This window comes from Notolepis coatsorum (genome assembly GCF_963971535.1).
Source record: "Notolepis coatsorum genome assembly, chromosome: 17".
NCBI classification, from domain to species: Eukaryota; Metazoa; Chordata; class Actinopteri; order Aulopiformes; family Paralepididae; genus Notolepis; species Notolepis coatsorum.
In genome coordinates, this window is record NC_140181.1 from 10,452,537 (window position 1) to 10,479,871 (window position 27,335).

The 27,335-nt window shown below is 40.8% G+C and overlaps 1 protein-coding gene across 3 annotated transcripts in view; it reads left to right on the forward strand.

Annotated features, from left to right (window-relative positions):
- Window positions 1-246: 246 nt before the first annotated feature.
- ttpal (tocopherol (alpha) transfer protein-like) overlaps window positions 247-27,335 on the forward strand; it is a 34,615-nt gene continuing 7,526 nt past the window's right edge. Inside the window, exons 1-5 of one of the 3 annotated variants that reach the window (XM_084334045.1) lie at window positions 247-376; window positions 16,293-16,518; window positions 18,133-18,376; window positions 22,555-22,748; window positions 25,310-25,420. In XM_084334045.1, the coding sequence (XP_084190171.1) occupies window positions 16,303-16,518; window positions 18,133-18,376; window positions 22,555-22,748; window positions 25,310-25,420 (765 nt within the window). In that variant the 5' untranslated portion in view covers window positions 247-376; window positions 16,293-16,302. Of the gene's footprint in view, window positions 387-16,292; window positions 16,519-18,132; window positions 18,377-22,554; window positions 22,749-25,309; window positions 25,421-27,335 lie in introns of all 3 variants that reach the window. The other 2 variants (XM_084334046.1, XM_084334047.1) reach the window with 2 other exon arrangements.

Here is a 27,335-nt window from a genome sequence, read left to right on the forward strand (position 1 = left end):
ATATATATATAATAAAAAAAAAAAAAAATCTGTTAGAATTATCACTCATTAACAGTTTGATAAAACTAGCGACCAAACCAGAGAGCAAACAGCACACACACACACCCAACACACGCAACACACGAGCTCCATGTAACGCGGAAGTGAAATTTTGCATCATATGACAGGAATGGACCAATGAGAGGGCGCCGTCGCTAAACCCGGAACTGTTCTGATTGATTTCCATGGAGTCTCCTGACAGATTGTTATTCTGTTTGACACGTTCCGTGGTGGCTCAAATGGATGCTGATGAATATCATCTAGAATTGTCCTAGTAAAAGAAGATCATTACAAGAAAACGCACATCGGGTTGGCTTCTGGTGCAGTTCTGACCTTGGTAGGTACTGGTAGGTAGCATCGTTTCCGTCCACTTCCATCTAGAGATTATTATAGATCTATATTATTATTAGATATATTATGTATCAGCCTCCCAGGGTTGAGGTTATGGATAATTGCAAAGCGATCAAATGAAGTGAATATATTTGCTGAGTAGTTTATTGCTGTGGTGGACTCCATTCGTCTTGGCAATACAATTATGTGGAAATAATTTAGTTTGATTCAATCACTGCAATGACAGAAAAGGTGAATAGGCATTTCTGCATTTAGTGTCAGGGATCAATGGTTTGAGATACACTAGTACAGTAGTAGGCTGTATCCACCAGGCTAGTATGCTACACCCTAATAACTCGTGGACAATGCACCAGAAGGGTTTGCATTTTCGATAATCTGTGTTACTTTTCAAACAGCTTCTCACATCATCTGATTTAATCCAATCTCTTGGGTTTCAAATGCAATCTCAAGTACATTGATTGATTGATTGATTGATTGATTGATTGATTGATTGATTGATTGAAAACTTTATTAACAGATTGCAGAATGGGTACAGTACAGTACAGCTCAATACATACAATTGTTAAGGGGATGCAGACCAGAGAAAGACTTTCGTCTTGTTTACATCAGGGTCCCCCATTTTCAATTCATCATAACATATATGCAGGGGTGTAAAAAGTACCCAGAAATTATACTTAAGTGAAAGTATGGGTACCGTCTCAAAATCTGACTCAAGTAAAAGTCAAAGTATCTGGCTAAAAACACACTTGAGTAAAAGTAAAAAAGTCCTACTTTTAAATGTACTTAAGTACTAAAAAGTAAAAGTTTTTTTTTTAAATGGATAGACCAGGGGTCTCAAACTCATTCCATCGTGGGCCAAGTTTTCATTTTAACTATACATTGCACCAGGTGATGAGTTAGTTGAAGTTCAAGTTCAAGTTCAAGTTCTTTAATAGTTGTCATACAGAAGTACAGAATACTTTCATACAAAATGCTTCTTACTGTTACGCTCCAGAGACTGTGCTAGACAAGATAGTATCAAATAACATAATAACATAATATAGCATGAATTTAGAAGAAGAAAATGAGGTCACAGTGTTCGGTATAGACATATGTACAATGTTCTGAGTTACCATATAATATACACAATACTATGCAGTGTACTAATGTACAGTACTATCTAGTGCAAAGCAGAAATGGGATGAGGTACAATTTTAGGTACAATTTACAGTAAGGTGTACGAGTTGTAGTGCAATCCTTCATCCATAAATATAAAGTGTGGGGAGTGGGTGCTACAGTGTGATTGTTTAAAGTGGGTGTGTGCTATAAGTGTGTGGAGTGGGTGCTACAGTGTGTTTGTTTAAAGTGAGTGTGTGCGTGTGGATGTGTGTGCTATGTGCGTTTGGTGGTTGTTGTTGTGTAGTGTTCATTCATTGTTCGTTTAGCAGCCTGATGGCCTGGGGATAGAAGCTTCTTCTGAGTCTTTCTGTGCTCGCCTTGAGACTCCTGTATCGCTTGCCTGACCGCAGCAGTTCAAAGAGGCAGTTGTTCGGGTGACTGGAGTCTTTAATGATTCTCTTAGCCTTGCCCTTGCAACGCTTGTAGTAAATGTTCTGGAGGGTGGGGAGCCCCCCTCCAATTGTGCGTTCGGCTGAACGTGTCACTCTTTGTAGTCTGCTTTGGTCTTGTGCAGTGCTATTCCCAAACCAGGAGGTGATGTTGCCGGTCAAGATGCTCTCTATTGTACATGAGTAGAAGTTCTTAAGGATCTTCTGGCTGACTTGGAACTTCCTTAGGCGCCTGAGGAAGTAGAGGCGTTGTCGTGCCTTCTTCACAACACTGTTAATGTGTGTGGTCCATGTCAAGTCCTCGGATATGTAGGCTCCGAGGTACTTAAAGCTGTTGACTCTCTCAACCGGTGCCCCGTCGATGCTGAGGGGGCTGTAGTCCTTGACCCCCGACCTCCTGAAGTCCACAATCATCTCCTTTGTTTTGCTGACGTTCAGGGAGAGGCTGTTTTCCTGGCACCATCCCGCCAGGACCTTGACCTCTTCCAGGTAGGCCCTCTCGTCGTTGGCAGAGATCAGGCCCACCACCACTGTGTCGTCAGCAAATTTGACGATTGTATTGCTACTCCGCTGAGCCACACAGTCGTGTGTGTACAGGGAGTAGAGGAGGGGACTCAGAACACAGCCCTGGGGGGGCCCTATGTTGAGGGTGATGGATGAGGAGGTGCAGTTGGTGAGCCAATTAGTGAAATCATCAGCTGGTGTTTAGGCAAGGCTGGAATGAAACCAAGCATACACTCTGCCCACAATGGAATGTGTTCTGCGATAGACAATGCTGAAATTAAAGAACAGAGGACACCTTTTTTGCATTAAAATGATTGAATGCACTTCTCCATTGAAGGTAAACTAACATGGACGGCATTCACATCACAGCATGAATAATATCACAATATTAAAAACAGAATGGTGTATCCTGAATAATATCACAATATTAACCACAGCATACTGGATTATCCTGAATAATATCACAATATTAAAGGCAGAATACTGGAGTACCCTGAATAATATCACAATATTAAAGGCAGAATACTGGAGTACGCTGAATAATATCACAATATTAAAGACAGAATACTGGAGTACCCTGAATAATATCACAATATTAAAGACAGAATACTGGAGTACCCTGAATAATATCACAATATTAACCACAGCATAATGCGGATCTGACTGTCTATTCTTCTGATAGCAGGTGTTTAATCAAAGATCCCCGTTTTCTAGTGTTGCACAAGGACCAATCAGCATGGGTATGGGCGGGTTCATTTTCCATTGATGGGGATTTTATTGGCTGTTTACCTGCGGTCGCAGGATTAATCAAATCAAATCAAATCAAATCAAATTTATTTATAGGGCCCGACAACACACGTTAATGTCCCCATGGGCCGTACAGGTCTTCTTTAAACAGGTCAAGAAGACAACATAACAATAAGTCAAGAACAGAACAAGAACACCATAGGGTCCAAAATTTTTTTAGATGAATGCAAATAAATGAAAGAATGCAAGCACTCCCAGACATACCCCACGCGAAGGTAAGGAAAAACTCACTAAAACCTAACAATAGGGAAAAAAGCTCCACAGGCAGTGTGGAGGAGAGAAACCTTAGAAGGGCCGTTCAAGGGGGGATCTCCCTTCTTAGATGTTGGTGATAGTAGTGTTGCAGACGGACAGTTGGTAAGCATGCACTCATGTGTGTAGTGAAACACAGATGAGTGCATGCAATAGCAACTGTACATTTTGAAAAATTAAAGATAGAGCTAATAGCGATAGCAACTGAACATTAATAACGTTAACGTTAGTTCGGCCAGATAAACAATTAAAATATACTAATTAAAATGGTTGGACCTGTGAGATTTGTACTTTGTAGGTCTGCATTTTAAATGTAAGGAGTAAAAAGTATGTTTTTTTTCTCTGAAATGTAAAAACAGTACTTAATTGGAGGAGGTTGGGTAGGTGGGGGGGGGGGGGGTGGGGGGGACTGTACATTGGAGGTGGTTGGGCGGGTGGGGGGGGGGGTGGGGTGGGTGGGGTTCACTGTACAACTGTACAAGCAAAACTGTACATTGGAATATTGACAACCATACTTGGTCATTTACTGTACATTGGAGGGGGTTGGGTTAGGACATTTACAGGGGCCAGTTTCGAATTGCAGTCTCCCATAGGTGTTCTTTGAGAGTGTTTTTGAAAGTGGGTAGTGATTCACATTCCTTTACAGCTTTGGGTAGGGCGTTCCACATTGATGTGGCATAATTGTGAAACGTGTTTAGTCCCTTCTTTGAGCCGAATCTTGGTTTAACATGATTTGTGGAGCTCCCTCTGGTGTTGTGATCGTGGTATTCACTGACCTTTGGGAAGTATTTTGACATGTAGTACATGGGTACCTTGGTCGTGTAGTGTATCTTGTAGACCAGGCCCATTGCAAGTTGCTGTACTCTGTCGTCTACTCTAAGCCATCCTAGGTTGTCAAAGTGGGCAGGGGTGAGGTGGGTTCTAGGAGTAAGGTCAAGCATTAGTCTGACCAGTTTGTTTTGAGATGTTTGTAATTTTGTTTTTAGCGCCTTTGAGGTGCTTTGGTACCATGAGGTGCAAGCATAGTCGTAGTACCCTTGAATGAGTGCTCCTGCCAGAGTCTTCAGGGTATTCTTGTTTACCAGTGAGGAGATCCGGTACAAGAATCGAGTTCGTTGGTTGACTTTTTTTATTACATTGGATGCCATTTTGTCACAGGAAAGATTTGCCTCTAGGATGGAACCCAGGTAGGTAATTTCTTCTTTCCTTGTGACAATATTGTCACTCACTGTAACTAAGAAGCCGTCGGTCTTGCTGAGTTTGTTATTTGAACCGAAGAGAATGGACTCTGTTTTGCCCATGTGTAATGATAGTTTGTTGTCGGCGAGCCATATGCAGATTTTGCCTAGTTCCGAGCTGAGGGTTTTTTCAACCTGTAACTTGTTCTTGTCAGAGACCAGCAGGGCTCAGTCGTCCGCAAACAGGAACAATTTGCAGTCACAAGCTGACGACATGTCATTTGCATAAATTAGGAACTGTAGCGGTCCTAGTATGCTTCCTTGTGGAACACCGCAGCTCACTGTGAGGGGGGGGGATAGGGTACCGTTTACCTCCACCATCTGTTCTCTCCCCTCCAGGTAGGATTGCATCCAGCTCACTGATAAGACTATCAAAACCAATTGCTTTTAGCTTGTCAATCAGAATGGTGTGATTGACAGTGTCGAAGGCCTTTTGTAGGTCCAGCATGACCATGCCGCAGTATTTGCCCGCGTCCACCTCTTGTTTGATGTGGTCGTTTAAATAGAGAAGGCATGTGTCAGTGGAGTGGGATGTTGTGAAGCCAGATTGGAATTCGTAGATTAGATTTTTTTCCGCGAGGTACTTTTCGACCTGTTCGTATACAATTTTTTCCATGACTTTCGAGATGGAGGTAAGGATAGAAACAGGGTGGTAGTTGCCTGGGTCTAATTTACTGCCCTTTTTGTGCAGGGGTGTTGTCTCGCAATTTTGAAGTCCTTGGGGACGTGTCCCTGTTTTATGGAGAGGTTTATTATGTGTGTGATGACTGGGGTGATGGCGGCTGCTGAGTCTCTGAGGAATTTGGAGGGGATGTTGTCATGGCCAGTGGCCTTGTTAGGTTGGAGGGCGCTCAGTTTTTTGAGTACCTCATCTGTTGTTACCATTTCCAGTTTGAAGTCGTCTTTGTGGACCCCTAGGTTCTTGTAGTATGCTACTATGTGTTCTACCCCATACTGCCCTGAGTGGGAGGGTAGTTTGTTTACCAGTGTTGTGGCTATGTTTGTGAAGAACATTTTTAAGTAATTGGCTACATCCAGCTTGTCTGTGATGAGCGAACATTGGTACATAGTAGTCTGTACAGTGTTTTAGTCCTAACAGTGTTTATTATTAAGAGTCAGATAGTCCTCACAGTGTTTATTATCAAGAGTCAGATAGTCCTCACAGTGTTTATTATTAAGAGTCAGACAGTCCTCACAGTGTTTATTATTAAGAGTCAGACAGTCCTATAACAGTGTTTATTATTAAGAGTCAGACAGTCCTCACAGTGTTTATTATTAAGAGTCAGATAGTCCTAACAGTGTTTATTATTAAGAGTCAGATAGTCCTCACAGTGTTTATTATTAAGAGTCAGACAGTCCTCACAGTGTTTATTATTAAGAGTCAGATAGTCCTAACAGTGTTTATTATTAAGAGTCAGATAGTCCTCACAGTGTTTATTATTAAGAGTCAGATAGTCCTCACAGTGTTTATTATTAAGAGTCAGACAGTCCTCACAGTGTTTATTATTAAGAGTCAGATAGTCCTAACAGTGTTTATTATTAAGAGTCAGATAGTCCTCACAGTGTTTATTATTAAGAGTCAGACAGTCCTAACAGTGTTTATTATTAAGAGTCAGATAGTCCTCAGCAGGGTTAGAAATAAAAAAAAAAAACCAAGGGCTTTTTTTGCCCCCCTTAATTGATTTTCGGGGGCTTTTTTTTGTATTTCGGGGGCACTGAATTTTTATGATAAACGGTAGGGGTGGGACGGTTCACAAAATGGACGGTTTGGTTCGTATCACGATTTTGGGGTCACGGTTTTCAGTTCGATATACGTTAATTTGTATTAAAAGAAATGTAACACTCAAATCTAAACATGTTTCTCATTTAATAAAAATAAAATAAAAGGTTTACAGTGTTTACAGCCTTAAATAATGTTTGGCACACAAAGACCGAACTGACTGAAAAATATAGGCTACATTTGTCAAAGTATTAACTTAGTGCAAACAAACAATATGCTCAGCCAGCACTAGACTTTCCTTTCTTTAATTAATATAAACACACAAAAACAATGTCAACCATGTTTAAATTCCCTGATTGTCAGTTCTTAATGGAAAGATTCGTTTTCTGCTTGAAATTATTATGTTTCTGTCTACATTTATTTAGACTAACATTATTTAAATATTGAGTGCAACTGTGGTGGATTACGTAATTCGGTGAGTTGGAACTATCTATGGGTTGGCGCCGGGTCCCCACGGACATTTTAGCACGTGGCACCTTCAGCTCCAGTCACGTTAGGAGGAGTTCATAACATCAACAAGCAGCGCGAAAGCGGCAATAGTCCCGGTTGGAGTTAGTAAAACACAGTTGTATGTTAGCCTTCTTGGATGTTGAATAAACGCCTATCATTGTCTTTAAACACCCCGCCTCTCAGACTCCCATTTCCTCCTCTGCTACAGTAGCTAGTAGCTACGGTGACATTTCATTGACTGTACAGTATTAGCTTGCGGGCTGCGTCGGGCTACCATAGTTAAAACGTGCGTTGTGTTTACAAACTGCTAACGCTATGGCAAGATGTGTGTAGGCCTATGTAATGTTAATGGCTATGTTTTTAAAGTCGTAATGAAGATTGATTTATATTGTGCGTGCCATTTTTACACAAACTGACTAGCACCTGGCTGCAGTGCTGCTGCTGCTGCTGCTGCCTGCAGCCAGTGCAGAACACCGGCTCCGCCAAATAAATTTTTTTATTTGCGCGTCATCTGAACCGTACGATACACAGACGCTCCATTACCGGATAAATATATATATATAATTAGTAAACTGTCGGGGGCATTAAGTGCCCCCCTTAACTGATTTTCGAGGGCATTTTGTCCATTTTCAAGGGCATTGAATGAATGAATGAATGAAAACTTTATTTAACAGATTGCAGAATGGGTACAATACAGTACGGCTCAATACATACAATTGTTAAGGGGATGCAGACCTGAGAAAGACGTTTGTCTTGTTTCCATCAGGGTCCCCCATTTTCAATTCATATAGACATATATGACATACATGACATACAGATAGTCAGTACTGCTACATCTATACATTTATGACATACCAGATTTGCAAATACAGTACTGTTTGTGATACAGAAGGAGTCAAGAAAAGGGAGTATATACATTTGACGTAGAAACTGTACATTGGAGGTTGGGTGGGGGGGGTTGGGTACATTGGGATATTGACAACCATACTGGGTAATTTACATTGGAGGTGGTTGGGGGGGGGGGGGGGGGGCGGGGGGCACACTGTATAAGCAAGTAACACTGTACATTGAGGGGGGGGGGGGAGGAGACACTGTACAAACAAACACAATTGTACATTGAACTATTGACAAAACCATACTAGGTAAATGACTGTACATTGGAGGGGGTTGGAATGATTGGGTTAGGATATTTACAGGGGCCAGTGTTGAATTGCAGTCTCCCGTAGGTGTCCCTTGAGAGAGGTTATGCCCCAAGCCCCCGTTAATTTCGAACCCTGGTCCTCAGTGTTTATTATTAAGAGTCAGATAGTCCTAACAGTGTTTATTATTAAGAGTCAGATAGTCCTAACAGTGTTTATTATTAAGAGTCAGATAGTCCTAACAGTGTTTATTATTAAGAGTCAGATAGTCCTAACAGTGTTTATTATTAACAGTCAGATAGTCCTAACAGTGTTTATTATTAAGAGTCAGATAGTCCTAACAGTGTTTATTATTAACAGTCAGATAGTCCTAACAGTGTTTATTATTAAGAGTCAGATAGTCCTAACAGTGTTTATTATTAAGAGTCAGATAGTCCTCAGTGTTTATTATTAACAGTCAGACAGTCCTAACAGTGTTTATTATTAAGAGGCAGATAGTCCTAACAGTGTTTATTATTAAGAGTCAGACAGTCCTAACAGTGTTTATTATTAAGAGTCAGATAGTCCTAACAGTGTTTATTATTAAGAGGCAGATAGTCCTAACAGTGTTTATTATTAAGAGTCAGACAGTCCTAACAGTGTTTATTATTAAGAGTCAGATAGTCCTAACAGTGTTTATTATTAAGAGTCAGATAGTCCTAACAGTGTTTATTATTAAGAGTCAGATAGTCCTAACAGTGTTTATTATTAAGAGTCAGACAGTCCTAACAGTGTTTATTATTAAGAGTCAGATAGTCCTCACAGTGTTTATTATTAAGAGTCAGATAGTCCTAACAGTGTTTATTATTAAGAGTCAGACAGTCCTAACAGTGTTTATTATTAAGAGTCAGATAGTACTAACAGTGTTTATTATTAAGAGTCAGATAGTCCTAACAGTGTTTATTATTAAGAGTCAGATAGTCCTAACAGTGTTTATTATTAAGAGTCAGACAGTGTTTATTATTAAGAGTCAGACAGTCCTAACAGTGTTTATTATTAAGAGGCAGATAGTCCTAACAGTGTTTATTATTAAGAGTCAGACAGTCCTAACAGTGTTTATTATTAAGAGTCAGACAGTCCTAACAGTGTTTATTATTAAGGGTCAGACAGTCCTATAACAGTGTTTATTATTAAGAGTCAGATAGTCCTCACAGTGTTTATTATTAAGAGTCAGACAGTCCTCACAGTGTTTATTATTAAGAGTCAGATAGTCCTCACAGTGTTTATTATTAAGAGTCAGATAGTCCTCACAGTGTTTATTATTAAGAGTCAGACAGTCCTCACAGTGTTTATTATTAAGAGTCAGATAGTCCTAACAGTGTTTATTATTAAGAGTCAGACAGTCCTCACAGTGTTTATTATTAAGAGTCAGATAGTCCTAACAGTGTTTATTATTAAGAGTCAGATAGTCCTCAGTGTTTATTATTAAGAGTCAGATAGTCCTAGCAGTGTTTATTATTAAGAGTCAGATAGTCCTAACAGTGTTTATTATTAAGAGTCAGATAGTCCTAACAGTGTTTATTATTAAGAGTCAGACAGTCCTAACAGTGTTTATTATTAAGAGTCAGATAGTCCTCACAGTGTTTATTATTAAGAGTCAGATAGTCCTAACAGTGTTTATTATTAAGAGTCAGATAGTCCTAACAGTGTTTATTATTAAGAGTCAGATAGTCCTAACAGTGTTTATTATTAAGAGTCAGACAGTCCTAACAGTGTTTATTATTAAGAGTCAGATAGTCCTCACAGTGTTTATTATTAAGAGTCAGACAGTCCTAACAGTGTTTATTATTAAGAGTCAGATAGTCCTAACAGTGTTTATTATTAAGAGTCAGATAGTCCTAACAGTGTTTATTATTAAGAGTCAGATAGTCCTCAGTGTTTATTATTAAGAGTCAGACAGTCCTAACAGTGTTTATTATTAAGAGTCAGACAGTCCTCACAGTGTTTATTATTAAGAGTCAGATAGTCCTCACAGTGTTTATTATCAAGAGTCAGACAGTCCTCACAGTGTTTATTATTAACAGTCAGACAGTCCTAACAGTTTATTATTAAGAGTCAGATAGTCCTAACAGTGTTTATTATTAAGAGTCAGATAGTCCTAACAGTGTTTATTATTAAGAGTCAGATAGTCCTCACAGTGTTTATTATTAAGAGTCAGATAGTCCTAACAGTGTTTATTATTAAGAGTCAGATAGTCCTCACAGTGTTTATTATTAAGAGTCAGATAGTCCTCACAGTGTTTATTATCAAGAGTCAGATAGTCCTAACAGTGTTTATTATCAAGAGTCAGACAGTCCTAACAGTGTTTATTATTAACACTTTAATCGCCGATGACGAGTTTAGACGTCATTCCTAGCCATGCTCATTCTGCCGAAGACGCCGTAACTCGTCTTTGATGTCAATATTTCTGTCATCGAAATCATATTTCCTTTCTGGAGCCCTGAGATGTACTGGTGAGCTCCACTAAACTGTCTAACGGTTCGAGAGCGCCATCTGGTGGCCGATCGGCAGATCGGCCAAGAGGGAGGGGCGCGCCAAACAGGAAGTGCCCATCCATATGTGCTCCGGGCACTCGCGATCGGTAGCCTGACTCCATCTCAACACACTGGATGATCAATCGCTCGCCCTAACTCAATAAACAACGTTATTTGGACGTATATAGTATTATACAACCTTGAAATGGTTCATCAGGATCAACATCCCATAATCGAAAACGGTCTACTCCACGCTGATCGTCCAATGGCGCGAGGAACATACGGTAATATTCAGCGTTATTTTCTAACCTATTCCATATAAACTGCTATGATGAACATATGACCCACTCTGGATGAATCATCTAACGCTGCCCACGGAATTATAAACGATCCCCCGCCCATCCGGTCATCATCAGATCATACGTAGATCATTCTAGAAGTACGTCCAGTTGAAATTTTTCATCTCGCGCCGATCGCTACCAAACTGTATTTCATCATCAATATAATGCATTTAGGGCTATAAATCACGTTCTGAAGAAAGCTGCAGAAAACGATAAAAACATACTTATACTTTAGACCATATTTTAGTATGAATATGTGAATGAAAAAGTTTAACGTTGCTACACCCTGAACAATACATATAGGACATTGAATGGGCCATAATTAGGGATGCCCCGATCACGTTTTTTGCCACCGATACCGATTACCGATCGTCGTGAGCCATATCGGCCGATACCGATCCGATCGTTTTTGATAAAAAAGAAATTAAAAATTATTTTATATAATTTTTTTTTTTTTTTTTTTTAATAAAAAATATATATTATATAATTAGACTTGTAGTTGTATTATCTGCGAGACATCGCCACCACGCAACAAGTCAAAATGCTCGCTATCTGCAAACAGCTCCACTGTCTGTGTGTACTCTAGTAGCCCTAGCTCCAAAAAGGATTCTCCGGCGCTGCAGCGGGACCCTATTGGTAACGTTATGCTTTGGTCATTTCACATTCAGCAAGCCCTCAGCTCGAATACGCATTCAATCAATGTTATAAGACATTGATATCAGGAGCTATCTGTAGCTACTGCTAGCCGGCTAGATGACGTTAAGACAACTATTTAGTTCAATCGGACATTTCGTTTTGAACCGTGAACTAACGTCAGCTAACGCAAGCTAACGCAAGCTAACAGAGATATCAACATGGGCTACTGGACTTCCTGGGGCATTTGTTGATATCCGGAGCTATCAGTAGCTAGCCGGCTAAATACCGTTAGACAATGCCTACTAAAAGTGAATAGTTGACTGGGTAATTTTGTTTAAACAGTAACGATAGCTAGGTAGCTAACGTTAGCTCAGGTCGAATGCACTATCTAGACTCAGCAGAGGAGGTCCGCCTCCGTGTTTACAAACTCTACACGGGTACGGGCGGGGCTAGGGAGGAGGAGCAGTTTGCAGGTCCTGTGCGTCTGAGACAAGCGAGTGAGATATCCACTTGATCAGTTTCCGCGATCGGCGAATATGACTCATTATCGGAATTCCCCGATCGCATATTTATACTGATTATCGGCCGATAACGATCGGGGGCCGATCGATCGGGGCATCCCTAGCCATAATAATGGCAATGTAGCAATAGAATTTAAAAAGTTATAGCCCTGCAAAGAAGGGGAACTTCTCCATAGACAAATAGAGCTGGCGAGGGATGGTAAATTATGAATTTAACCCATGGCGATCAAAGTGTTAAGAGTCAGATAGTCCTAACAGTGTTTATTATTTTTTTTTATCCACTTTTTCTCCCATTTTTTCTATATTTTCTATATTTTAAACAGTGTTTATTATCAAGAGTCAGACAGTCCTAACAGTGTTTATTATTAAGAGTCAGATAGTCCTAACAGTGTTGTTTATTATTAGCAGATAGTCCTAACAGTGTTTATTATTAAGGGTCAGACAATCCTAACTTATTATTAAGAGTCAGATAATCCTAACAGTGTTTATTATTAAGAGTCAGACAGTCCTAACTTATTATTAAGAGTCAGATAGTCCTAACAGTGTTTATTATTAAGAGTCAGATGGTCCTAACAGTGTTTATTATTAAGAGTCAGATAGTCCTCACAGTGTTTATTATTAAGAGTCAGACAGTCCTAACAGTGTTTATTATTAAGAGTCAGATAGTCCTCACAGTGTTTATTATTAAGAGTCAGATAGTCCTCACAGTGTTTATTATTAAGAGTCAGATAGTCCTAACAGTGTTTATTATTAAGAGTCAGATGGTCCTAACAGTGTTTATTATTAAGAGTCAGACAGTCCTAACAGTGTTTATTATTAAGAGTCAGATAGTCCTAACAGTGTTTATTATTAAGAGTCAGACACTCCTCACAGTGTTTATTATTAAGAGTCAGACAGTCCTCACAGTGTTTATTATTAAGAGTCAGATAGTCCTAACAGTGTTTATTATTAAGAGTCAGACAGTCCTAACAGTGTTTATTATTAAGAGTCAGATAGTCCTATAACAGTGTTTATTATTAAGAGTCAGATAGTCCTCACAGTGTTTATTATCAAGAGTCAGATAGTCCTAACAGTGTTTATTATTAAGAGTCAGACAGTCCTAACAGTGTTTATTATTAAGAGTCAGATAGTCCTAACAGTGTTTATTATCAAGAGTCAGATAGTCCTAACAGTGTTTATTATCAAGAGTCAGATAGTCCTAACAGTGTTTATTATTATGAGTCAGATAGTCCTAACAGTGTTTATTATTATGAGTCAGATAGTCCTAACAGTGTTTATTATCAAGAGTCAGATAGTCCTAACAGTGTTTATTATCAAGAGTCAGATAGTCCTAACAGTGTTTATTATTATGAGTCAGATAGTCCTAACAGTGTTTATTATTATGAGTCAGACAGTCCTAACTTATTATTAAGAGTCAGATAGTCCTCACAGTGTTTATTATTATGAGTCAGACAGTCCTAACTTATTATTAAGAGTCAGATAGTCCTAACAGTGTTTATTATTATGAGTCAGACAGTCCTAACTTATTATTAAGAGTCAGATAGTCCTCACAGTGTTTATTATTATGAGTCAGACAGTCCTAACTTATTATTAAGAGTCATATAGTCCTCACAGTGTTTATTATTAAGAGTCAGACAGTCCTCACAGTATTTATTATCAAGAGTCAGATAGTCCTAACAGTGTTTATTATTAAGAGTCAGACACTCCTCACAGTGTTTATTATTAAGAGTCAGACAGTCCTCACAGTATTTATTATCAAGAGTCAGATAGTCCTAACAGTGTTTATTATTAAGAGTCAGACACTCCTCACAGTGTTTATTATTAAGAGTCAGATAGTCCTAACAGTGTTTATTATTAAGAGTCAGATAGTCCTAACAGTGTTTATTATCAAGAGTCAGACAGTCCTAACAGTGTTTATTATTAAGAGTCAGATAGTCCTCACAGTGTTTATTATTAAGAGTCAGACAGTCCTAACAGTGTTTATTATTAAGAGTCAGATAGTCCTCACAGTGTTTATTATTAAGAGTCAGATAGTCCTCACAGTGTTTATTATTAAGAGTCAGATAGTCCTCACAGTGTTTATTATTAAGAGTCAGATAGTCCTAACAGTGTTTATTATTAAGAGTCAGACAGTCCTAACAGTTTAGAACAGGCTGTCATCCCCACCTGCCTGAAGAAGTCCACTATTATCCCTGTACCCAAAAAATCCAAGCCTGCTTGCCTCAACGACTACCGCCCTGTAGCTCTCACCTCCATAGCCATGAAGTGCTTTGAGAAGCTAGTAAAGGGCTACATCTGCTCCTCCCTCCCCATCAACATGGACCCCCTGCAATTTGCATACCGCCCCAACAGGTCCACGGAGGACGCCATATCCCATGTGCTGCACACAGCAGCATCACACCTGGACAAGAGGCAGGGGAACTATGTGAGAATGCTATTCATCGACTACAGCTCGGCATTCAATACCATAGTCCCCTCCATACTCATAGCCAAGCTCAGGGACCTGGGCTTGGGCTATGACCTCTGCCAGTGGGTCTTGGACTTCCTGACTGGCAGACCCCAGGTGGTGAGAGCAGGCAACTGCACCTCCTCATCCATCACCCTCAACATAGGGGCCCCCCAGGGCTGTGTTCTGAGTCCCCTCCTCTACTCCCTGTACACACACGACTGTGTGGCTCAGCGGAGTAGCAATACAATCGTCAAATTTGCTGACGACACAGTGGTGGTGGGCCTGATCTCTGCCAACGACGAGAGGGCCTACCTGGAAGAGGTCAAGGTCCTGGCGGGATGGTGCCAGGAAAACAGCCTCTCCCTGAACGTCAGCAAAACAAAGGAGATGATTGTGGACTTCAGGAGGTCGGGGGTCAAGGACTACAGCCCCCTCAGCATCGACGGGGCACCGGTTGAGAGAGTCAACAGCTTCAAGTACCTCGGAGCCCACATATCCGAGGACTTGAAATGGACCATACACATTAACAGTGTGGTGAAGAAGGCACGACAACGCCTCTACTTCCTCAGGCGCCTAAGGAAGTTCCAAGTCAGCCAGAAGATCCTTAAGAACTTCTACTCATGTACAATAGAGAGCATCTTGACCGGCAACATCACCTCCTGGTTTGGGAATAGCACTGCAAAAGACCAAAGCAGACTACAAAGAGTGACACGTTCAGCCGAACGCACAATTGGAGGGGGGCTCCCCACCCTCCAGAACATTTACTACAAGCGTTGCAAGGGGAAGGCTAAGAGAATTATTAAGGACTCGAGCCACCCGAACAACTGCCTCTTTGAACTGCTGCCGTCAGGCAAGCGATACAGGAGTCTCAAGGCGAGCACAGAAAGACTCAGAAGTAGCTTCTATCCCCAGGCCATCAGGCTGCTAAACGAACAATGAATGAACACTACACAACAACAACCACCAAACACACATAGCACACACATCCACACGCACACACTCACTTTAAACAAACACACTGTAGCACCCACTACACACACTTTATAGCACACACCCACTTTAAACAAACACACTGTAGCACCCACTCCCCACACTTTATATTTATGGATGAAGGATTGCACTACAACTCGTACACCTTACTGTAAATTGTACCTAAAATTGTACCTCATCCCATTTCTGCTTTGCACTAGATAGTACTGTACATTAGTACACTGCATAGTTGTGTATTGTATATTATATGGTAACTCAGAACATTGTACATATGTCTATACCGAACAACTGTGACCTCATTTTCTTCTTCTAAATTCATGCTATATTATGTTATTATGTTATTTGATACTATCTTGTCTAGCACAGTCTCTGGAGCGTAACAGTAAGAAGCATTTTGTATGAAAGTATTCTGTACTTCTGTATGACAACTATTAAAGAACTTGAACTTGAACTTATTATTAAGAGTCAGATAGTCCTAACAGTGTTTATTATTAAGAGTCAGACAGTCCTCACAGTGTTTATTATTAAGAGTCAGATAGTCCTAACAGTGTTTATTATTAAGAGTCAGATAGTCCTAACAGTGTTTATTATTAAGAGTCAGACAGTCCTCACAGTGTTTATTATTAAGAGTCAGATAGTCCTAACAGTGTTTATTATCAAGAGTCAGACAGTCCTCACAGTGTTTATTATTAAGGGTTGTCTTGTGTGTTTACTTTCCCAAACGGCTTCACACAGTCAGCCCATCATGGAGGACGACCAGCATGAGTCCATCGACCTCGGGTCTCCTCTGGTGGAAACACCGGCTGCTCCCGACCCACCCGGCTGCTTCCCCGCCCCCCCGCCGCCCATCTACTCGTGCACTTTGACCCCGGAGTTGGTGGCCAAGGCCCGCGAGGAGCTCCAGGAGAAGCCGGAGTGGCGGCTGCGTGACGTCCAGGCGCTGAGGGACATGATCCTGAAGGTTTGTGTTGTTGTTGTTGAACCAAAGGGAGAATTCTTCACATGAACAAAAACAACTAATCGACTATCAGAGTCTTGGCCCTGTCCACACGAGGGTTTGGATTTAATATGACCGAAGTTTGAAAAAATAAAACTCCGTCCACACGGTGAACACAGGCGAACAACCGTGTATAACTGCGTACTCACGGCAGAGCTGGGAACCCAGCAACCGATACATTTAGTACAATGCCAAAACAGTAGGCGGCGATGTTGTTCAGACATGAAGGCCATTTCAACCAATCAGAAAAGGCTGTACGCTCACTAAACTTCCTGTTGGGTCGCGATCTGCCATTAATTCACTGAAGAAGAAGAAGTAAACTTCCTGTTTAGAAGCACAGCTGGACTGGATCATTTTGCCAACGGAACATATTATTTTCAGCAAAGAAAGAAACTGCAATAAACAAACGGATACATTCACTGTGTTCTGCCTCTCATTTTGTTGATGAAACAACCATCAGCAACACAATTTACCACCAAGAGCGGATAGTTTAGTCTCACAAAAGACCGCCGGTGTTGTTAGCTACATGCTAATGTGAATGGCTATATCCATGTATAGTATATAGCTTAAATGCTAACGTAATGTGGTAACGTTACCGATATGAAATGGATGTAAACGTTATTTAACACATTGCAGAATGGGTACAATACAATACGGCTCAATACAAACAATTGTTAAGGGGATGCAGTCTGGACTGGGTTCCTTATAACAATAACTTGACAACACATGAGTTTAGTTTAGCTGCAGCTACATGTTTACTCTCAGCGTCAGGTCAGGAATGCGACAAGACATCAGTCGATCACAACACTCTTCAACACAGACGATACGTTTCGAACAAAAGTTTGTTACAATCATTTTCATATAACGCTACTTGGGACAGCTCTGCTGTAAACACTGGTGTAGCTGGCTCTGCTATAATCTCTCTACCCCGCGGTCTGCCGTGAACATGGGAAATAATTGCGACAGCTCTGCTGTAAACACTGGGAATAACCTCGGTTGCTATGCCCACACGCAACTGCAAAACCGCACAACTTCACCCTGGCCACCGGTTTCAAAGACCGCGGTTGCAGTGTAGCAAATCCCCGGTTGTGTGTGGCCGAACAGTGCAACTGCGCACATACAATCATGGTTATATTAAAACCAGCGTTCGTGTGGACGGGGCCTTGGTCGACTAAGACCAAACCAAGTTTCAAGTTTTTCAAGTTTTGTTTTGTTTGTCACATATAAGGTACATGTACACTACAGTGAAGTGCTTGGTTCTCTATGAGCCTCCTGAGATTGTGCTTCATACAGTAAAAAGGTTAAAAAAAAAGAGTAAAGACCAAACACTATACAAAATATACAATATATAAAAGTACAAAATGCAACAAATGCAAAAATGAGGTAAAGATGTGTAGTGCAAATAATTTGGTAATACATTAGATATAGTAATGTTTGCTTTCACTAAATCTGATCTAAACTAACTGACTAAAGAAGGGGCGGGCCCCAATGCCTCGACATCACCTTGGTTGATCGACAGACAGGTAGCCACTGTTGAGTTCCGGTAAACCGACCTCTTCTTCTCTGTCGACACGTCAGGACCAGCCCAACCTCAGGACCCGGCTGGACGACGCCTTCCTCCTGCGCTTCCTGCGGGCCAGGAAGTTCGACTACGACCGCGCCCTCCAGCTGCTGCTCAACTACCACGGGGGCCGCAGGGCCTGGCCAGAGGTGTTCCTGGACCTGAAGCCGTCCACCGTCAAGCACGTCCTGGACCTGGGCTTCCTCACCGTCTTCCCTCACCCCGACCCCAGCGGGCGCTACATCCTCTGTCTGCGGCCAGGTCCGTGTCACTGATAGTGACCATATAGAGTGATGGACACGTTCACATTCATTATTCACATCATGAGAATATAGAATAATGTGTTGAAACACAGACGAGCTTCTCAATTTGATGCAAAGCCACCTCATCAGTCAGTCAGTCACTCACTCACTCACTCACTCACTCACTCACTCACTCACTCACTCACTCACTCACTCACTCACTCACTCACTCACTCACTCACTCACTCACTCACTCATTCACGCACTCACTCACGCACTCACTCACGCACTCACTCACTCACTCACTCACTCACTCACTCACTCACTCACTCACTCACTCACCCACTCACTCACTCACTCACTCACTCACTAACTCACTTTCTCACTAACTCACTCACTCACTCACTCACTCACTCACCCACTCTTTCATCACTCACTCACTCACTCACTCACTCACTCACTCACTCACTCACTCACTCACTCTTTCATCACTCACTCACTCTTTCATCACTCACTCACTCACTCACTCACTCACTCACTCTTTCATCACTCACTCACTCTTTCATCACTCACTCACTCACTCACTCACTCACTCACTCTTTCATCACTCACTCACTCTTTCATCACTCACTCACTCACTCACTCACTCACCCACTCTTTCATCACTCACTCACTCACTCACTCACTCACCCACTCTTTCATCACTCACTCGTTCATCACTCACTCACCCACTCTTTCATCACTAACTCATTCATCACTCACTCACCCACTCTTTCATCACTAACTCATTCATCACTCACTCACCCACTCGTTCATCATTCACTCACCCACTCTTTCATCACTAACTCATTCATCACTCACTCACCCACTCTTTCATCACGAACTCATTCATCACTCACTCACCCACTCTTTCATCACTCACTCACCCACTCTTTCATCACTCACTCACCCACTCTTTCATCACTAACTCATTCATCACTCACTCACTCACTCATTCTTTCATCACTCACTCACTCACTCACTCACTCACTCACTCACTCACTCACTCACTCACTCACTCACTCACTCACTCACTCACTCACTCACTCACTCACTCACTCACTCACTCACTCACTCACTCACTCACTAACTCACTTTCTCACTCAGTCACTCAGTCACACAGTCACTCACTCACTAACTCACTTTCTCACTCAGTCACTCACTCACTTTCTCACTCACTAACTCACTTTCTTACTCACTTACTCACTCACTTTCTCACTTACTTACTTACTTACTTACTTACTTACTCACTTTCTCACTCAGTCACACAGTCACTCAGTCACACAGTCACTCACTCACTAACTCACTTTCTCACTCAGTCACTCAGTCACTTTCTCACTCACTCACTCACTTTCTCACTTACTTACTCACTTTCTCACTCTCTCACTCACTCACTCACTCACTCACTCACTTTCTCACTCACTCACATCCGCACTCACTTTCTCACTCATTCACTCACTCACTCACTCACTCACTCACTCACTCACTCACTCACTCACTCACTCACTCACTCACTCACTCACTCACTCACTCACATCCGCACTCACTTTCTCACTCACTTTCTCACTCACTTTCTCACTAACTCACTCACTCACTCACTCACTCACTCACTCACTCACTCACTCACTCTTTCATCACTCACTCACTCACTCACTCACTCACTCACTCACTCCTTCCTGGTACTTCCTAGTCCACGTTTTGCTCGTTTAATTTAATCTAAATCTTAATTCTACCAATGAATATATGAGTGAAGAAACTAAGCCTAAACGATTGTTTGGACACTTGACCTGGTATATTCAGCATTTTAAAATGCACAATAAGGCTACGTTTAGACGAGCGTTTTGTGAACAGAAACCGCAAAAGTCGTCTTGCGGTTTCACTTTTAATTTTACGTTTAGACGAGCGTTTTGGGGTGGAATTCTCCGTGCAGACGACGCTGTAACGACGGAGACCCGCTGTCACACGATTGGCGCATATGTCACATGACGTGCTGTGAAGACCCGCCCTACTCTGCCTCTGATTCGCAGACTGTGGATGGGGAATGTGATTGGACCAAAGCAGAGTCACTCACAGACAGTGGGTCCACTCACGCCGCGGGACAGATTCTTGTGTATTTAACCCTTTCACTGCCACACGACAGCCGGTTGAGTGATAGTAAAGGGTTAACCTTCTGTCGTGTGGCAGTGAAAGGGTTAAAAGTACTGCCAATGTAGCCTTCAGGTGATCTCCGTTGATATAGTCAGACATACTTGCTTTGTTTACGTCTCGGCTACTGGCGCATACCTGCTACCTGTGACGTAAGCAGTACGCGCGACCAGAGCCGTGACAACCCTTTCGTCATCGTTTTAACAGATTTATACGGTTTGACAGTTTAGACGAGAGCGCAAAGCTTTTGCGTTTCTAGGAATTCCACCCTGGAAGGTAGTCTCACTTTTTTGCGGTTTCACCCCGTAAAAACGCCGTTTCCGTATAAACGAAAGGCACATCCGAAAAAATATTTTTGCGGATTCACCTGCTAGCGTTTCCGTCTAAACAGGGCCTAAGATAAGATAAGATATTCCTTTATTGATCCCCTTGGGGATCTGCATTACATATTATATTACAGATTAGATTAGATTAAAATGTATTGTCATCATACAGCACAAGTACAGTACAACAAAAATAAGTTTGGCATTCAGCCAGAGTGCAAATATACAATGTACAGGTGATCAAACTGGGTATGAAATATATAAATGAGTACTACTGAGTAATAGTGCTAATCAGATGTACTGTATGTACAGAGTTGTAGTATTATTAATATGTACAGTGCTACAGGTATAAAGACACTATGGTAGTAGTAAGTTATACTGGCCAGCAGCGTAAGTAAGAGTATGTAGGTATATGTACAGAATTATATATAGTATCTACAGAGTTATATGGCTTATATGCAGGTGTATAAGTAGGTATATAGAAAGATTATATGCAGGTATATTCAGACAGATATGGATACCACTTACAGCACCTTTAACAAAAAGATACCACTTACAGCACCTTTAACAAAAAGATACCACTTACAGCTCATTTAACAAAAAGATACCACTTACAGCACCTTTAACAAAAAGATACCACTTACAGCACCTTTAACAAAAAGATACCACTTACAGCACCTTTAACAAAAAGATACCACTTACAGCACCTTTAACAAAAAGATACCACTTACAGCACCTTTAACAAAAAGATACCACTTACAGCACCTTTAACAAAAAGATACCACGTACAGCACCTTTAACAAAAAGATACCACTTACAGCACCTTTAACAAAAAGATACCACTTACAGCACTTTAACAAAAAGATACCACTTACAGCACCTTTAACAAAAAGATACCACTTACAGCACCTTTAACAAAAAGATACCACTTACAGCACCTTTAACAAAAAGATACCACTTACAGCACCTTTAACAAAAAGATACCACTTACAGCTCCTTTAACAAAAAGATACCACTTACAGCACCTTTAACAAAAAGATACCACTTACAGCACCTTTAACAAAAAGATACCACTTACAGCACCTTTAACAAAAAGATACCACTTACAGCACCTTTAACAAAAAGATACCACTTACAGCACCTTTAACAAAAAGATACCACTTACAGCACCTTTAACAAAAAGATACCACTTACAGCTCATTTAACAAAAAGATACCACTTACAGCTCCTTTAACAAAAAGATACCACTTACAGCTCATTTAACAAAAGATACCACTTACAGCACCTTTAACAAAAAGATACCACTTACAGCACCTTTAACAAAAGATACCACTTACAGCACCTTTAACAAAAAGATACCACTTACAGCACCTTTAACAAAAGATACCACTTACAGCACCTTTAACAAAAAGATACCACTTACAGCACCTTTAACAAAAAGATACCACTTACAGCACAGTGACTTTACCCTCATAGTCACAGTTCCATTTCAAATTCAACATGCGGAGCTCAAACATATATGTGGTAAATATAAATAAATATATATATATATATATATATACAGTCTTCAAAATTAGCATCATGATAGCTTTACTTACCCTACTTTTTTTTTGTACTTTCACGATTACTAATTGTTCCGGTAAATACTGTAACCAAACGCTGGCGAATGAACATGATCTACTAATTACAGGGAAATGGAAACCGAACGACTATCCGTTCGTTGACAACGTCAGGGCCATTTATCTGACTCTGGAGAAGCTGATCCAGCCCGAGGAGACGCAGGTGAACGGCATCGTCATCCTGGCAGACTACTCTGGAGTGGGCATGTCCCAGGCCTCCAACCCAGGCCCCTTCCTGGCTAAGAAAGTCGTGAGCATCCTCCAGGTGAGCGACGCCAACATCCGATCCGTCGCTATTAGCGCACTGCTTCACAGTCCGGGATGCGTCTATTCTTATCCTAACAGATTTATGCTTCCGCGTTCGTGTTTTGCGAATCTGATTGGCCACTGACGTTTCTGGTGCGATCTGATTGGCCACTGACGTTTCTGCGTGACGCGCCCATTTCCGCCTCGAACAGCAGCAAACTACCTAACGCCTAGTTTATCACTGGTTAAGCTTAGGCGACTCTTTCGAAGTTGGTTAAGGTTAGAGTTTGGAATCAGGGCTGGCGTTCTATCGCCCTGCTCTAAGACAAACTCTAACCTTAACCAACTTCGAAAGAGTGCCTAAACTTAACCGGCGAAAGAACTTGCCGTCACACGAAACGTCAGTGGCCAATCAGAGCGCAAAACGTGAATGCGGAAGCATAAATCCGTTAGGATAAGAATAGACGCGTCCGGGATAGGATACCCGTGCGTGTGTGTGTGTGTTTGTGATTGTGTGCGAGGAGGGGTGTGTATTCGGGCCTAAGCGAGGGGGGCTGTTAGTGTTAACTTGAGCCTGGGGGTGTTTAATAATAATAGTAATAATAATAATAATAATAAACTTTATTTGTCTAATAATAATAATATATTTAATTTGTAGGGGCGCTTTATATTTGTGGAACAAATATCTCAAGGCGCTACAGTGTAGTAGAACATAAAAACTAGTAAGAGAGTAAAAAGTACATAAAATAAGAAGGGCTAAAACTAGTAAAAGAGTAAAAGAACATACAAATAAGAAGGGCTAAAACTAGTAAAAGAGTAAAAGAACATACAAATAAGAAGGGCTGAAACTAGTAAAAGAGTAAAATAATATAAAATAAGAAGGGCTAAAACTAGTAAAAGAGTCAAATAACATAAAATAAGAAGGGCTAAAACTAGTAAAAGAGTCAAATAACATAAAATGTGCGGGGCTAAAACTAGATAAAAATCAAGAAAAGGCTCTATTAAAAATATGTGTTTATAGCACCTTTCATACAAGATTTGTAGCCCAAAGTGCTTCACAGTAGCAAAAAAAGACAGGCATAGAATTGGCCGATCAAGAGCAATGCATAAAGTGCAGACATAAAATAAGTATAAAACGAGCATCAAAATAGCACATTAAAATCACATAGTTCTTCACATTAGGATCCAACATCCCAATAGGCCTCTTTGTTTACGGTTTGATCCATTTAAAAATAGACAGTAATAAAAGAGCAAGATTATAGAGTAGACAGAGTAAAATAGTGCAGTGCAATACAAGTGTTAGTAAAATTGAATACACAGGCTAGAGGTAGAGATGTAGTGCAAATCTTTTAGTAATATATAGATAAAATATGGCGTAGTGTTAAAAAGTGTCTGAAGTGTCTAAAGTGAATGTTAAGGTGACTGTTTAAAGTGAGTGTGTGGATGTGTGTGCAGTGAATGTAGAATGGATGGGTTAGTGTTGTATAGAGTCATTGAGCGTCCTGATGGCCTGGGGATAGAAGCTCCTCTCTGTACCGGCCGCGTCAATACTTTTACCAACGGATTTCCAGTTCTGCGATCTGATTGGCCACTGACGTTTCTGGTCGTGTGACATGTGCGGCCAATCGTGGTGACGCCTGTTTCTTTCACCGGTTAAGCTTTTAGGCACTCTTTCGAAGTTGGTTAAGGTTAGAGTTTGTCACTTAGAGCATGGCGATAGAACACCAGCCCTGATTCCAAACTCTAACCATAACCAACTTCGAAAGAGTCGCCTATAAGCTTAACCAGTGATAAACTAGGCGTTGGGTATAGTTTGTATGCCGTTCGAGGCGGAAATGGGCAAAGACACAGGCGTCACGCGATTAGGCGCACATGTCACATGACCAGAAACGTCAGTGGCCAATCAGATCGCACCAAAAAAACGTCAGTGCCCAATCAGAACGCGGAACTGGAAATCCGTTGGTAAAAAAATAGACGCGTACCGGCCATGAGACTCCGGTAGCGCTCGCCTGACCGCAGCGGTGCAAATAGGCAGTCGTTTGGGTGGCTGGAGTCTTTGACTCTTCTCTTGGCCTTGGCCCTGCAGCGCCTGGTGAAAATGTCCTGGAGAGTTGGGCTGATGGAGCCTCTCTCTGCAGTCTGCTGCGGTCTAGGAGAGCCGTGGTGGTTGCACAGTATCTTCATTTTTAGCTAATCTTCATTGTCGCCAGAGGCTCCAGCCATGGAGGAAACTCTTATGTAACGGGAGACTGTGCTCTGTGGAGCTAAAACCATTCAACCATTTGACAAGGACAAATTATTTTAAAAATATATATTTCCTCCACCCGACCACTGCTCCTTTTGTAGGCGGGTCCACCACCTCATACCATGCTCTTGTTGTGGTTTTCTTGCTAGCTGCTAGCAGTGCAATCTCCTTTTAATATTTCCCACACTCCTTCCCAAAACTCCTTCATCTTTTGGCACTTCCCAAAAATATATGTGTGCGATCCTCCGCTCCCACCAACCTCCATCATTCATTTGGTTCTAGGACGAGGACTAATTATTATGATCTCACTTTCAATTTCCTCCCCTAAATCACAGGATGGCTTCCCAATCAGAATCAAGGCTGTTAACATAATTAACGAGCCCCGGATTTTCAAAGGCATCTTTGCACTAATTAAGCCTTTCCTGAAGGAGAAGATGGCAGAGAGGGTGAGTGTTGTTCTCATATTAACTCTTTTTTATTTAGCCTTTATTTATCCAGGAATGTCCCATTGAGATACAAGATCTCTTCTTCCAGGGAGTCTTGACTCTCATGTCGGCTTGTGTTCCAAAGTACACCCATGAATGATCTTTAATGCGAGTGCTTCCAATACGGCGCGTGGCCGTACCACTAGCCGTACCACTGTGATACCAGTGTGAAATACTCCTCGAGTTCCTTATTAATTACTAGGTGCAGGAAACACTTATTTGAACAGAATACAATAGAATAATATAATTGTTAATTATAAATTGTACGGGATGTTTAACAGGGGTGGTCCACACTGATAAAATGGTGATTAATTTGAAATGTAGCTAAATATAGACTATGCACAGTACGAACTTTGAACTCTGTTGCCTGTAATGAATTTATACCTACCTACTGCTTTCACGGTGTGTACAACTGCCCTACACTGTAATCATAATAATCACAACTACCTAACTCAAACTACAGTCTAAATGGTGCATTTATAGTCTACCCATATAGCTCTGTATGATAGCATGTATAATAGTACTATATACCGTATATATACATTTATATTTACGGCATATATATATACAGGTGCAGCTCAATAAATTAGAATATCGTGGAAAAGTTTTTTTTATTTCAGTAATTCAATTCAAAAAGTGAAACTCTCATGGATTATAGATTCATTACACACAAAGTGAAATATTTCAAGCCTTTATTTGTTTTAATTTTGATGATTATGGCTTACAGCCCAAAATTCAGAATCTCAGAAAGTTTGAATATTACATAAGACCAATCAAAGAAAAATATTTTTAATATAGAAATGTCGGCCTTCTGAAAAGTATGTTCATGTATGTTCACTCAGTACTTGGTTGGGGCTCCTTTTGCACAAATTACTGCATCAATACAGCGAAATATATAGACTTTTCCACGTTATTCTAATTTATTGAGCTGCACCTGTATATAATTATATCCACATCTGTCTGAATATACCTGCATACAATCCTTCTATATACCTACTTATACACCTGCATATAACCCATATAACTCTGTATGATAGCATGTACAATAATGCTGTATATACTGTATATATATATTTATTCTTACCGTATATATATATATCCACGTCCGTCTGTACATACCTGCATATAATCCTTGTTACATATATGTAGATCCTATATCTATACCATTATTTACCTACATTTAAATTAGTTAAATGTTGTCATTTAGCTGATGCTTTTATCCAAAGCGACTTACAAGTTTTGTACAACAAGTCAGCAGGAAGGGTACAACTCTTATCAGCTGAGTAACAATGTACATACCTGTACATACCGTATCCCTTACCTACTCTTACTACTGTAGTTATGTTGCTGGCCAGTATGACTTACTACCATAGTGTCTTTATACCTGTATCACTGTACATATTAATACTACAACTGTACACAGAGCACAGATTTGTTTTGTTATTCTTAATCGTGACCTGTTCTGTCTAAATGTTTGATGTTGAGCGATTTGCACTGTCAAATTTCCCTCGGGATAATAAAAGTATTTCTATTCTATTCTATTCTACATACATCTGATTAGCACCATTACTCAGTAGTACTAATTTATATATTTTATACCCAGTTTAATCTCCTGTACATTGTATATTGCTGTTGCACTTTACTGTTACATTTGCACTCTGGTTGGAGGTCAAACTTATTTTCGTTGTACTGTCCTCGTGCTGCATGATGACAATACATTTTAATCTAATCTAATCGTCATGTGACCTCACTGTCTCCAAACTGTCCTCACTGTCTCCTCTCCTCACTGTCTTCTGTCTCCTCACTGTCTTCTGTCTCATCTCTGTCTCCTCACTGTCTTCTGTCTCATCTCTGTCTCCTCACTGTCTCCTCACTG